We start from the raw sequence: 15,136 nt of genomic DNA, 5'->3' as shown, positions 1-15,136 counted from the left end.
AGTTGAGGAAAGAAACTAAAGTATATGTTCGAGGCATATGAGCTGCAGATCCTACATTTAGCAATAGATCGCCACCTGGTGTTGGGCTCGGATGATTGCAGGTTGTTGTTGTCTTCTTGGAAGAAGTCTTTTGTAGTCACGAGATAGGTGACTCCTCTCTTGGACAATACTGCGCATGGTCATCGACTCCATCCTCAGATTGTTTTTTTCCGCCACTGAGTTCGGATGAAAGTTTTCCGCTCCGGCTAGAAAAAGACTTGTTCTGCTTTTTCGAAGCGAGAAACTTCAAACAAACTTCTTTCGACATCACGAGCTACATTCCGGTGCGTCGACACGGGCCGTTGGGCCCATCGGTGCCGTGCGGCCTACGCCTCATGGAAAGAACTCCATTCAAGAGATGCCCGGTATGTTGAGCAAAATTCCCTCATAGCGACCATCACGAGGTTTGCAACCTCTGTCTCTCGCCAGAACACGTCGAGTCGACCTGCACAGCCTGTGCATCCTTCCGATCGAAGAAAACAATTCGAGATCGGAGGGCCCGTCGACATGAAATGAGAAGATCAGCACCAGCACCGGAGGCCATCTTTGAAGAGGAGATCGTCGAAGAAGACGTCTCCGAGGATGTATATCCAATCGAAGATATCTCCGAGGACGAGGCTCCACTCTGCGCAGAGGAGGACTCGCCTGATCTCTAGATAATATCGGGGGCAGAGGATTCGGATGACTCGATCCCGTCTCGACAACCCGTGAGTACATCTGCCCCTGCACGACAGACATTACCCAAACAGAAGGCAACGGTCAGCACTCCGCCCATGGAGCCCAGTCGAGACCGACATTTACCCTCTAACGCCCCGCCTTCGGGCCCGGCTCCGAGGAAAGACAATACGCCTTCCGGTGCTTCGGCAGCGAAGAAACACCATGTGCCAGTTACACCTCCTCCATTGGCACCAAAACATCCTTCGACACCGAAGGATTCGTCGGCACCGAACATAAAAAACCCTTCGGTGCCCAAAGACAAAGACACTTCGGCACCCGTACCATCGGCGCCAAAGACAAAAACTGTACCAAACCCGAAAGCTTCGACTCCGAAACCTTCCGGTTCAAAAAACAAAGAGGGGAAGCCAATTTCCGGCGCCACAGGCCCAGCAAAACCTGTCTCCACGCCGAAACCTCTAATACCGGTACCGAAGACCCCAGATAAGGCTAAACAACATTCGGCACCGAAAACATTGCCAAAAGACTCAACAACCCCTCATAAGGCAAAAAGTACTAAACAACCTCTATCGGCTCCGAAAAGATCGACGCCGAAGAAGGTTATAGAAGAGGAAGAACTGTTTCAGATCCTAGACAGAAAAAAAGTCCATATTAATCCAAAAACTGGACATGTGGAAGCAATGCCTTATAAGAAGAGACCAGCAGACACACCACTTACACCTGTGGTCCCTGCAAAAAAGGACTGTGCAACTTCTCCAATGCACCCTTCCTCTCCTTCACCTTCTCCCTCTCCTGTTACTCCATATGTAGAACCTATAACTTCTCCTATTCACTCTCCTGCATCATCACACCACACTGATGAGGAGTATGATTTGGGTGGGGGGGGGGGTGATGTTCCAGAAACACATACATACCCTTTAGATGAGGATGTTAACACAGAATACCCTAAGGATGATGAGGATGCATATAATTTTTCACCAAATAATGCACCAGACATCCCTGATCCTCAGTACTACCCAACAAAACCTTCCCCTACACAGGACCGTATTGGTTTTTAATCATTTGTTAAACAGAGCTGCACTTTACCATGGGGTTCCCATGCACTCTGATGCCATTGAGGAGGACTTCTTGTTAGACACTTTCAAACAGTCACAAAGGCCTACTCAAATATTACCAATGATTAAGGGAGTCATAAAACATGCTCCGAAGATTTTTAAAGATCCAGTAAGGTGTAGGGTGTTAAATCCTAGAATAGAGAAAAAGTATAGGCCAGCACCAGCTGATCCAGTATACATTATGGGTCATCCGCCACTAGACTCCTTGATAGTGTCTAATGCGCGCAAAAGGGCCAATTCTCAAACTTCTGGGGACACACCCCCGCCTGACAAAGAGTCCAAGATCATTGATGCTTCAGGGAAACGAATTGCTGCACAAGCAACAAACATATGGCGCATAGCAAACACACAGGCTTTACTCTCAGGCCACAACAGGGCCAATTACGATCAACTAGAAAAGTTAATGGAACACCTACCAGATCAACACAAGGATCTAGCAGCAGAACTTTTCCAGGAAGGAAAATTTATTTCAAATGCCTCAATTAAATGTGCACTAGATGTAGCTGACACAGCATCCAGAGCAGTGAACACTAGTGTTATTCTCAGGCGTCACGAATGATTACGCATCTCAGGTTTTAAACCAGAGGTACAAACTACCATTCTAAACCAGCCCTTTAATCCGAACCAATTGTTCGGGCCGGAGGTAGATAATACATTAGAAAAGATGAAGAAAGACACAGATACCGCTAAGTCTATGGGGGCGTTACAATACACCCAAGCTAGAGGTTCTTTTCGCCGCTCCTCTAATAGAGGAGGCTCCAAGCAGACCGGCCCAGACACAACATCATCTTTTAAAACACACACGCAGACCTCCTCTAATAGAGGATTTTTTAGAGGAGGATATAGAGGCAATAACAACAAGGGAAGAGGTAGAGGTAGTAACAACAACCGCTCCTAAACAATGACTTCCCTCTGCCTCCCCAACAGCATTCCTACCTGTCTGGAACTCCATCACAACAGACAGATGGGTAAGACAAATTATCCAACATGGCTACTGCCTAGAACTCACAGCAACCCCCCCAAACATACCACCCAGACAGCGTCCAATGTCTGCAGAACACATAACTCTGCTTCAACAGGAAGTTCTAGCACTCCTACAAAAAGATGCTATTCAAGTAGTTCCATTAGAAGAACAAGGAACAGGAGTCCACTCCCTGTACTTCCTAATTCCAAAGAAAGACAGGACCTTAAGACCAATTCTCGACCTCAGGCCACTCAATCACTACATTCAATCAGACCATTTTCACATGATCACTTTACAACAGGTACTCCCATTACTACAACAGGGAGATTTTCTGTCCACACTAGACCTAAAGGACGCCTATTTTCACATTCCAATACATCCTGCACACAGGAAGTATTTAAGGTTTGTCATACAAGGACAACACTATCAGTTCAAAGTCCTTCCATTCGGGGTTACAACAGCACCACAAGTGTTTACAAAGTGCTTAGCAGTAGTGGCAGCACCTCTCAGAAGACAACAAATACATGTCTTCCCCTACCTAGACGACTGGCTCATAAAGGCAAAATTGTACAACCAGTGTGCACAACACACAAAGCAAACAATTCAAACACTGCACAACGTAGGGTTTACGATAAACTACACCAAGACGCACCTAGAGCCTTCGCACGTTCATCAATATCTAGGAGCTACTATAAACACATCAGTAGCTCAAGCCTATCCCAGTCAAGCCAGGATTCAAAGTATTCAGAACTTAGCCTCCCTTTTTCAATGCCAGCACTCTCTACAAGCCAGAGTGTTCATGAAACTAGTAGGGATGATGGCATCTTGCATCTTCATAGCGTCCACTACAGGAATGTCTAGCACAACAGTGGAATCAGGCTCAAGGTCAGCTCACAAACCTGGTGTTGGTGGACAGCCGTACATATCGCTCTCTGCAATGGTGGAACACCAAAAATTTGACAAAGGGACGGCCGTTCCTAGAACCTGTTCCACAAGTAGTGCTCACGACAAACGCATCCCTCACAGGATGGGGAGCCCATCTCCTGCATTATACCACACAAGGTCAGTGGAACAATCAACAGAAACAGTTCCACGTCAACCACTTAGAGCTGTTAGCAATTTTCCTAGCACTCAAAACTTTTCAAGTACAAATCCAAAACAAAGCTGTCTTAGTCCGAAAGGACAATATGACAGCCATGTACTACATACAAAAACAGTGGGGGACACACTCTCTGCAACTGTCCCAACTTGCACAGAACATTTGGAGATGGGCCATTCCTCAAAACATACATCTGACAGTGGAACACCTTCCAGGGATCCACAACCAGATAGCAGATCTGTTAAGTCATCAATCACAACAAATTCACGAATGGGAGTTGCACCCACAAGTACTTCAACCATTCTTTCAAATGTGGGGGCATCCACAAATAGACCTGTTTGCCACCCACGAGAACTCAAAATGCCCAACCTTCGCCGCCAGGTTTCCACACCCACGGTCGGAGGGGAATGCAATATGGATGAATTGGTCAGGCAGATTTGCGTACGCTTTTACGCCTCTCCCACTCATTCCACTAGTAGTACGCAAGCTCAGACAACAGTCCCTCAAACTGATACTCGTGGCCCCTACATGGGCACGTCAACCGTGGTTCACCACGCTACTAGATCTCTCAATGGTTCCACATCAGAAATTACAGCTCACGCCATCCCTGTTAACACAGAACCATGGAGAAATAAGACACCCAGAACCAAGCCAACTGAATTTGGCGATCTGGCTCCCGAAGTCCTAGAGTTTGGTTACTTAAACCTACCACCAGACTGTATGGATATAATTAAAGAAGCTAGAAGACCCACTACCAGAGCATGCTATGCTGCTAAGTGGAAACGATTTGCAATATACTGTAACAACAATCACATTGATCCTCTGGACGTTTCCATACAAAATATCAATTGCTACCTTCTACATTTACAAAGGTCCAGTTTGGCTTACTCTTCCATACACCTGCATCTAGCAGCTATTGCAGCGTATTTACAAAATAGACAACATCTATCTCTGTTTAGAGTACCTGCAATAAAAGCATTTATGGAGGGATTACAAAGAATAATCCCACCCAGGTTACCACCTGATCCAGTATGGAACCTAAATGTGGTCCTTACAAGACTCATAGGACCCCCTTTTGAACCGTTACATAAATGTGAACTACAATTTCTAACATGGAAAACTGCTTTCCTTGTTGCCATTACCTCTCTCAGAAGAGTTAGTGAAATACAAGCATTCACAACAGAAGAACCATTTTTTCAAATACATCCTAACAAAGTGGCTCTTAGACCCAATCCAAAATTCCTACCAAAAATGATTACTCCTTTTCACCTAAACCAATCAGTGGAGTTACCAGTGTTTTTTTCAAAAACGGGACTCTGTTGCAGAAAGAGCTTTGCACACCCTAGATTTTAGAAGAGCTCTACTATATTACACAGACCAGACTAAATCATTCAGAAAAACAAATCAACTATTTGTATCCTTCTCTCCCCCACACAAAGGCAATCCTATCTCTAAAGGAGGTATTGCTAGATGGATTGTTAAGTGTATTCAAATATGCTATCACAAGGCTAAACGTACACTGACAGTTCCTCCTAGAACACACTCCACTCGCAAACTAGGAGCCTCTATGGCTTTCTTAGGAAACATACCAATAGAGGATATATGCAAGGCAGCAACATGATCTACAATACACACCTTCACTAAACACTATTGTGTTGATGTGCAAGCCAAGCAGCAAGCTGCAGTAGGCCAAGCTGTCCTTAAAACACTCTTTCAGTATGCTGCAACGGATGGATGTATGACGTTACAACGCATACCTTTACAACGCATTTTTTACAACGCAACATCCATTACAACGCATTCCATTACAACGCATGCCATTACAACGAATGTTTAAAAACTACCTTTACAACGCATACTACCTTTACAACGCATACCATTACAACGCATAACATTACATTGCATGTAAGGTAAGTATTGAATAGTGTAGGGGTAAAAATTACTATTCTAACTCCAGGGGGTGCAACAGTAGGGTAAGTGTTGGATAGTGTAGGGGTAAAAATTACTATTCTAACTCCGGGAGGTGCAATAGTAGGGTAAGTGTTGGATAGTGTAGGGGTAAAAATTACTATTCTAACTCCAGGGGGTGCAACAGTAGAGTAAGTGTTGGATAGTGTAGGGGTAAAAATTACTATTCTAACTCCAGGGGGTGCAACAGTAGGGTAAGTGTTGGATAGTGTAGGGGTAAAAATTACTATTCTAACTCCAGGGGGTGCAACAGTAGGGTAAGTGTTGGATAGTGTAGGGGTACAAATTACTATTCTAACTCCAGGGGGTGCAACAGTAGGGTAAGTGTTGGATAGTGTAAGGTTACTATGTGTTGTAATGGTATGCGTTGTAATGGTATGCGTTGTAATGACTGCGTTGTAATGACATGCCTTGTAGTGGTATGCGTTGTAGTGTCATGCGTTGTAATGGTTGCGTTGTAATGGCATGCGTTGTAATGGATGTTGCGTTGTAAAAGTTTCGTTGTAATGGTTGTGCGTTGTAAAGGTTGTTTCCAGCAACGGATACAAGCGACCACCGCTAGGGGAGACACTGCTGCACAATCGTTGCTAAATGTAGGATCTGCAGCTCATATGCCTCGAACGGAAAATGCTACTTACCAGTATGCATCTGTTCTTGGCATGTAGAGCTGCAGAATCCTACATGCCCTCCCGCCTCCCCGGGACTTGTATCCGTTCCAGTACTCGTCTTACTTAGATGCACAGGCATGGACATCCTTTTCTCTTTACTTCTACTAACTCCATCATTTCCCATCATGGCGAAAAACAATCTGAGGATGGAGTCTTATGACCATGCGCAGTATTGTCCAAGGGAGAAGTCACCTATCTCGTGACTACAAAAGACTTCTTCCAGGAAGACAACAACAACCTGCAATCATCCGAGCCCAACACCAGGTGGCGATCTATTGCTAAAACGTAGGATTCTGCAGCTCTACATGCCAAGAACAGATGCATACTGGTAAGTAGCATTTTCTATCCAGTGGTTCAAATTAGTGCAAGCATTTCCATCCATTACATTTTCCTTGTTTATTTGAGTCGCTATAAGTGGGACAGGGGGAGGGTGTTGCCAGTGCCCAGACTTGGGTCTCCTGTATCTGCCAGAAGGCACCTTGCTGAGGATATCCAGTGAGGCTGAAAGTGATCAGATTTCTTGTGTTCCTATTCATATAAGATGTGACCTAGCAGTTGCTCGCATTGTTATAGGGACCTCAGAGAGCAGGCCCTGCTGTGTAGAAACCAGGTCTGGGGTTGCTTGTTCCAAGGAGATGTGGCGTAGGAGTATGGGCTGGACTGTTTCTGTATGGCCAAAAACAAAGAGAGGGGGACCCCTTCAGAGCCATGGGGATAGGGTCACACAATGAAAAACCCCGTGTGAGCTGTGAAAATTGTGTGCAACATACATATAAGGCTCCAAATCTAATGTGCCAGGAGATATAACTCATTTGTTCTGTGACAGAAACATTAGCCTCATCTCCTGACATATTGGATTTTTAGAAAGCCTCAGACAATTATATGGGAATCTAATATCTGCTGATGTATGTTCGGATGCTAATTATATGATCACCGATATTTTAAATTGTCTGAATTTGTTGGAGTCATATGTATTTTGTGAAAATTGATATCTGTACAAGTTGTGCAATGGTATGTGTTGATAATCCTTATATTTAATAAGGGACCTATGGCCAAATATACAACGCTTTTTCGCTTGCACAAACGGGTCTTAGACCCGTTTGCGCACACTAAATAGCATGGGCCCATGTACAAACAGTATTGTGCGACTCACAAATTAATTGCGACTCGCAAAAAACTGTTTTGCGACTCACTATTAGGAAGGGGCGTTCCCTTCCTAATAGCGACTGCAAAGCTATGTACCAATGTTTTTCAACCGCAATTACGGTCGCAGAACACTCACAAATTACCACCTTCTTCAAGTAGGTGGTAATGCATTCGCAAATGGGAAGGGGTCTCCAGGGGATCCCTTCCCCTTTGCAAATGCATGCAATATCATTTTTTAACCCCTTCGCTGCTGTCCCGTTTCCGCCGCTGTGCGGTAAACAAACAAACAGGGCAGGGCCGTGACGAACCCCAGCCGTCATCAGCACACGAGCACTGCGGAGCGTGACCCCTGGGGTTCGTCACCAGCATACAAGGGGTTAAAGGCAGGCTGTGATCCTACGGACCACTGCCAGCCCTTAAAAAATTAAATGAAAGTGTTTCATTTTTGTTTTTTTAAATGCATTGCTTTAAGGAAAACAGCTGCATATAAAACGAGCATTGAAAATGCAATAGGTCTCGCCTTTGATTAAGTTAAGGCCATTTGCTTTGCTAATGGTATTGTAAAGCAAGCAAATGCCTTTAACGTAATTAAAGGCGAGACCTATTGCATTTTCAAATCTTATTGTGCCATGTTGTACAGTAGCTGCTATGCGACATGTCTGAAAGTGATTTTAAAAAGCGCTATGATGCAACAATGCTCCACGTCACAAAAAAATGTTTAACAAACTTTTAGATGAACCGCTGTGCAACATGGATGAAAATCACATTGACAAAAGCCAATTAATCTTGTCTAGGCGAGACTAATTGGCTTTGCCAATGCTTGTTACAGACTAGCATTGCCCAGATGTAGGTGGATGAGCAACTTGCACAGTAATTAAGTCCCAGTTAGGACCGAGCTGCGGATGCTAACAGGAGAAGCCTAGGTGGAGGGTGAGGAGAGATGAAGGGTGAGGAGAGATGAAGGGTGAGGAGAGATGAAGGGTGAGGAGAGATGAAGGGTGAGGAGAGATGAAGGGTGAGGAGAGATGAAGGGTGAGGAGAGATGAAGGGTGAGGAGAGATGAAGGGTGAGGAGAGATGAAGGGTGAGGAGAGATGAAGGGTGAGGAGAGATCGAGGGTGAGGAGAGACCGCTGTGTAGGGTGAGGAGAGACAGAGATGGAGGTGAGGAGAGACAGAGGTGAGCAGAGACAGAGGTGAACGTGAGGCGAGACAGAGGTGAGGTGGAGGTGAGGAGAGACAGAGGTGGAGGGTGAGGCGAAACGGAGGGGGCGGAGAGACAGAGGTGGAGGGTGAGGAGAGACCGAGGTGGAGGATGAGGAGAAACAGAGGTAGAGGGTGAGGAGAAACAGAGGTGGAGGGTGAGGAGAAACAGAGATGGAGGTGAGGAGAGGTAGAGGTGAGGCGAGGTGGAGGTGGAGGTTAGCGGAGGTGAGGTGGAGTTGAGGAGAGACAGGTGGAGGGTGAGGAGAGATCAAGGTGGAGGTGAGGCCAGACAGATGTGGATGTGAGGAGAGACAGAGGTGGAGGATCGGGAGAGACAGTGGTGGAGGGTGAGGGTAGACAGAGGTGGAGGATGGGGAGAGAGGTTGGAGGGGGGAGTCCGAGGTAGAGGATGGGGAGACATACTGGTGGAGGGGGGAGAGACAGAGGTGGAGGATGGGGAGAGACAGTGGTGGAGGGGGCAGCCAGAGGTGGAGGTGAGGAGAGACGGGTGGAGGGTGAGAAGAGACCAAGGTGGAGGGTGAGGAGAGACATGTGGAAGGGAGTCAGAAGTGGAGGTAAGGAGAGACAGAGTTGGGGGGAGAGACAGGGGGAGGGGAGGGCTGGTATCACTTTCACCTCCTCTCCTAGTGTTAAGGTAACGCCCCTTCTCCACAGGCCCTGCCCGCATCAGCCGTCACCCGAGACCGCTTGTGCTTGTTGGTAAGGAGAGGTTCATTATCTGCTGATGATGTGATCCACTTGGATGGGGGGGGGGCTGCCCTCACCCACCCCCAGAGCCAACACCGAGAAGGCACCGGACACCTGAAGCTGTCTATGCTGCAATATTGGGGGAAGGGGCTGAGGGGGTGGAGAAAGGGGAGTGGGGTTCGAGTAGGAATAGAGAAGGGACAGATGGGGAGAGAAGGGACAGATAGACAGAAATGGAGCAATACAAAAAATGGAGAGAGCGAAAAGAGCAGAGTTGGGGAAAATATTATGAGAGAACTTGTAGAAAAGAGGTAGAGACAGAAGATGGCAAGATGGGGAGGAGAGGGTAATGGCGCAGGAGAGAGAGAGGGAGATGGTAGAGACAAAAAGCCAGGATGTGGTCCGAAAAACATCCTCCCCAACAATCTTAAAACACACAACTCACATGAACAGACGAGTCCCTCAGACAATCCACGCACAGCACAAACATGACACAGACATACACAACACACACAAAACTGCACTTACAGACCCACACGAGTCACAAACACCACACAGAGACAGTGCAACACTCACAGAACATAGAGAGACACAACAAGAACAGCACACCCCACAGACACAGCACAGACCCACACAAAGGACCATCATATGTAACACCACCACCTGGAAACACCTAGGAAACAGAACATAGACAACAAACAGCACAAAACACACACAGACAACCCATCCTATTTTTAGGCACCATATACAGACACAACACAACCATATGCACACTTGACACACAAATCATCAGCATGATGCAGACCACTGGTGTAGAATTCAGATTTACACAAAACACAACACACATAATGCAAGACCCTGGGTGGCACAAGGCTTGTTACCACAAACACTGCTGATGCTGAGGGACCCCACCAACCCCTCACCTCCTGGCAGCCTCGGGTAGTAGGTTCCAGCAGTGCTGGGTGGCACAATGCTTGTTACCACAGACACTGCTGCTACTCAGAGATGACCCCCGCCCTCATCGTGTGGTAGGTTCCAGCAGCGCTGGGTGGTACAAGGCTTGTTACCACAGACACCGTTGCTGCTCAGAAATGCCCCCCGCCCGCCCCATGTGGTAGGTTCCAGCAGTGCTGTGTGGCACAAGGCTTGCCACAACAGACACGTTGCTGCTCAGCAGGATCCCCCCCGCGCAGCCTCTGTGGTAGGTTCAAGCAGTGCTGGGTGGCACAAGGCTTGTTACCACAGACACGCTCCTGCTCAGAAAGCAACCCCCTTCGCCTCCGCGCAGCCTCGGGTGGTAGGTTCAAGCAGTGATGGGTGGCACAAGGCTTGCCACAACAACCACGCTGCTGCTCAGAAAGCACCCCCCCCCCACACCACCCCTATGCAGCCTCGGGTGGTAGGTTCCAGCAGTGCTGGGTGGCACAAGGCTTGTTACCACATACTCACTGCTGCTCAGAAAGCGCCTACCCCCGTGCAGCCTCAGGTGGTAGGTTCCAGCAGGGCTGGGTGCCACAAGGCTGGTTACTACAGACACTGTTGTACCAACAAGTGGCTGGATCCACATGTCAGACTTCACTGTCCCCTGCACAGGTGATGGTGGCTACTGCCGCTCCCTGCACTGTCATAACAAGAAGCAGATTCTATGTCAGTTACTCGGTCACCATGGGTTGTGGTACCACGGTGCCCAAGGTCACACTGTGGTTCGTTGTAAGTGGCTGCTCTCTGGGACTGGCACAGTGAGGGGTGGGCCAAACCGACCCCACCACCGCGGCTAGTGAAGGGGTGGACTGGGCCCGATTTTAACCCTTCTGATAACCGCCCCCGGGAAGAGGGTTCCGCACATGGTAATCCAGCTTTTAAGGTGTTCCAGACGATTTAACGGAAATGGTCCGTGGTCGCTCTTCATCTGCATGGCAGTGGAATGCAGTCCCAGCACAGTGCAGTTCCAGGGTGGTTGAGGTGAAATTGCTGTGTCCACTTCCTGTTAGAATGTTCCAGACACTATTTACTGTAATGTTGCTCAAACTCTGAGGCCCGCGGGACCCGGCAACCTGAGGGCTGATACCGAAATATTTGTCACTGACAGTCACTGGTCTAATGCCTGGAAAACGTTTCCAAATTAAATAATACAACCTGCACGTATAACTACATAGTGCGCAACTGCGCACAGGTGTACACGCACACTCTCTCTCACCATCTCTCTTACCATCTATCCACGGCGAACAATCAAAACCTCTTTTCCTGCGCGATACCCCCACAAACACCCCCCATCTATTTGGATGTCTCTTTGCCCAATTCCAATCTGGAGTATGTCTATGTTGCTCTTGGGAAACGATTCCTAAACCGAAAGTACATTTACAAACATAAAACTCTTTGTGCAAGAAAATAAATGTATGTTAAACTACCCGTTTTGGATTGCAGAAGTTTTCTGTAAGTTGTAAAAAAGACTGTCAATCAAACTAAAATGAGAGGTGAGCTGGGTTTGTGAAGAGGGCCCTCAGAGAGAGCTCGTCCGGGTCTCATATCCCCCAGTTAGGTATGAAGGGGGTATCACCCGGGGATCAGCGGGCGATACATCAGTGTTTATCGTCCGGAAGTGCCGCGCTTTGCCACACTTCCCCTCTGCCCAGAAAGAGAGGGGCCCCCGGCCAGGCCTTGTCACAAGAGAACAGTTAGTTGTCCACGAAGATCTGCGACAAATTCATCAAAGCAGCCGGACGGGGAGATTAAAAAAATAACGTGCTGAACATGTTTCGCCGGCTCCATTTCCGTCAAGCCCACAATTACGGGTACTTGGATCAGGTGCGAGCCCAGAGTCTGCCGGAATCATTGTCCTCCCCGTGACCCCGTGCGATTCTGATCTCTGTGCCTGCTTCACAGCTGTTGTGAATACTTTTCTAATCTGCTTGTTAAATAAACAAGCAGATACGAAAAGTCTTCACGACAGCCATGAAGCAGGCAATCCAGTCCGGATGGGCCGGACCAAAAAGCCAAAGGGAGGCAACTTAGATAGCTCATTTCCAATGGCAGGCCACCGTTAAGCATAAACGGGTACGCCAAGCAATGGAAATGAGGGGCGGGGCTTAAAGCCCTTTTCTGAAACTACTCCTTAGCAATAAATCTCGCGAGGTGAGCAGCGCATGCGTTGCCACGCCGAGCGAGACCTAAACTAACTGCTTTATTTAAAAGCAGTCCCAGACATGGTGGTCTGCTGAGCCCAGCAGACCACCATCCCTGGGAGGGCCTGTTCCCAGTGGGCTCACAAATTGCGAGAGGCTTATTATTATTCATGAGCCTCACAATATACGACCCCATTGGGAATCGCAACAGTGTTAAACACACTGTTGTACATGCCAAATATTTGTCAGGTCGCACTTCTGGCCCATATATTTTTGTTTATGGTTTTACAAGTTTTAACACCGAGTGGAATTTTATCTTTAGGACCAGAACCAACAGTGATTTTCCTATGGTTGACCCCTCCTGTACTGGCACAGGTGAGGTAATAAACATTGGTATGGGGATTTCCAAAACTGGGTCACAATAATTAAAGCATTAAACTCAGTACATCCATTTTTGCGGTCTAGATAAATGAGCACACTCGCTCACTCACTATGCACAAGCCTCCTTTTGAAAATGCTCTCATATGCTGAAAAAGTGCACATTTTATTTCTCGAAAAGAAATCGGTTTATACTGTACTCAAACGCAGGACTCCGAGTGTAACTCTTGTAATTTATGTTTTACTGCGATACATTCCCAACAGGGCCATTGGAACCAGCACATGCTTTTCTGTGTTTTGCTGGGGTGCTTCTGAATGCTCCTCATGCGTGGTTGCCACATGTAGAGTGTGTGTGTGTGTGTGTGGGGGCGGGGGGGGTTTTCATGGCTGAAAGTAAAGAAGCGGTCATCACAGGTTAGTAACTTTCTAATGTGCATGTCTTCTGTCCTTGAGTCATTTTAATGTGCAATATTGTCAAAATAATATGTTTTTATTTCACAGAATCGAACCTGCCTCAGGGGGGGAACACAGTCGCAGTTCCAATTGAAGATCCTGTGTATGACGTTCTTAAGGAAAGCAAATATTTCTGTGAAATAATTAGGATGAAATTTGACTGTGAGGCTTTTCTTACGGATTCTGCTCGAATTACTCAGTCTGGACCTGTATCTAATAAGAAGGCGTATGAGACAACAATAGGCAAAAGAGGGAGAGTGAATTTATCTGTCTGGGTGGGTGATTTAACACAGCAACGTGTAGCTGCAGTAGTGAATGCTGCTAATGAAGATTTGGCACATTATGGTGGTCTCGCCTTAGCCATTGCCACTGCTGGTGGCCCTGAGATTGAAAGAGAGAGCAAAGCCATCATTAACAAGCAAAGACAAATTCCAACTGGAGAATGTGTGTTCACCACTGGAGGCAATCTTCCTTGTAAATATGTCATCCATGCTGTAGGGCCGGACTGTACAAGGAGGAACCATATTCATGGAGAATGTAAAGATCTACTTAAGAAAGCTATTACAAACATCTTTGAGGGCATCGCTAAACACAAGGACTTTATAGATTCTGTGGCCATTCCAGCTGTGTCCTCTGGACTTTTTAAATTTCCACTACAGGAATGTGCAGAAATAATAGTGAGAAGCATAAAGGGACTGTCTGACAGAGATCGACTTGGTGAGCATTTAAAAGAAATCCGCCTAGTGAACAATGATGAGAAGACAGTCAATGCCATGAAAAAAGCCTGCGAAGATACTTTTGAGAGAAATGGAAGTGGCTCTTCCCTTGGCAGTTCCCCAAAGTCCATTTCAAGCCAGTCTTCAGATAACATCAGAATTAATAACGTTTTTCTTCAGATCACAAAAGGAAACATTGAAGATCAGCAAGTTAGTATTCCACTTTATGCTTTATATGCCTTGTTAATATTTTGTTCTTTTTTAAAGTGTTGGGGATCCGTGTTTGTTGATTTCTTGTTTTTATAAATGTTCAATCATTCATTGTGTTTGAGTGATATATTGTACATTCCAGGAAAGGAAAATTCCTATTTCAAGTGTGAGTTGACAAGTTATTGTACCAGAAAGATGTTTATATCTCGAGACTTCTAAAGTTGTAAATAACCTGTTCCTAAGCAGTCATAACATCACATTCTTACTGCAACGGAAATAATATACGATGTAGGAATGGCCCATAACCATTTTTTTTAATTATCTGGCAGCTATACTATACTATGGATTCTCCATGGTTTCTGAAGTGGTAATACACAAGCTTCAAGATATTGCTCATTTGTATAGTTAAGATGGGATGATAACAATGCTATGATGGCTTAGATATTTTGCAGTAACCCATAATTTGGGAAAGTTTATTGGAGGCATCTCATCATGAAGGTGCTTTGATTAGCCACATGATTTATTTCAGGTCTAGTGGTTGGGTTGGAATCCATTAACACCCCAAGTTCCTCACTTGAACTTAGTGTCATGGTAGTATTCCTATAATGCTAAATAGTTCAAAGGTGATTGTTAATCCATTTGCCTTTTGCTCAAATCTCAGTTATTGCAGG

The 15,136-nt window shown here is 46.3% G+C and overlaps 1 protein-coding gene across 1 annotated transcript in view; it reads left to right on the top strand.

Annotated features, from left to right (window-relative positions):
* Window positions 1–15,136, top strand: part of PARP9 (poly(ADP-ribose) polymerase family member 9) — a 614,444-nt gene that overhangs the window by 132,033 nt on the left and 467,275 nt on the right. The window contains exon 3 of the mRNA XM_086957420.1: window positions 13,588–14,465. Coding sequence (XP_086813546.1) covers window positions 13,588–14,465 — 878 coding nt within the window. The remainder of the gene's footprint in view (window positions 1–13,587; window positions 14,466–15,136) is intronic.

Source organism: Lissotriton vulgaris, chromosome 2_1 (genome assembly GCF_964263255.1).
Source record: "Lissotriton vulgaris chromosome 2_1, aLisVul1.2, whole genome shotgun sequence".
In the NCBI taxonomy this organism is placed as follows: domain Eukaryota; kingdom Metazoa; phylum Chordata; class Amphibia; order Caudata; family Salamandridae; genus Lissotriton; species Lissotriton vulgaris.
The sequence above is the reverse complement of the archived record's forward strand: the minus strand, read 5'-3'. Positions and strand labels throughout refer to the sequence as shown.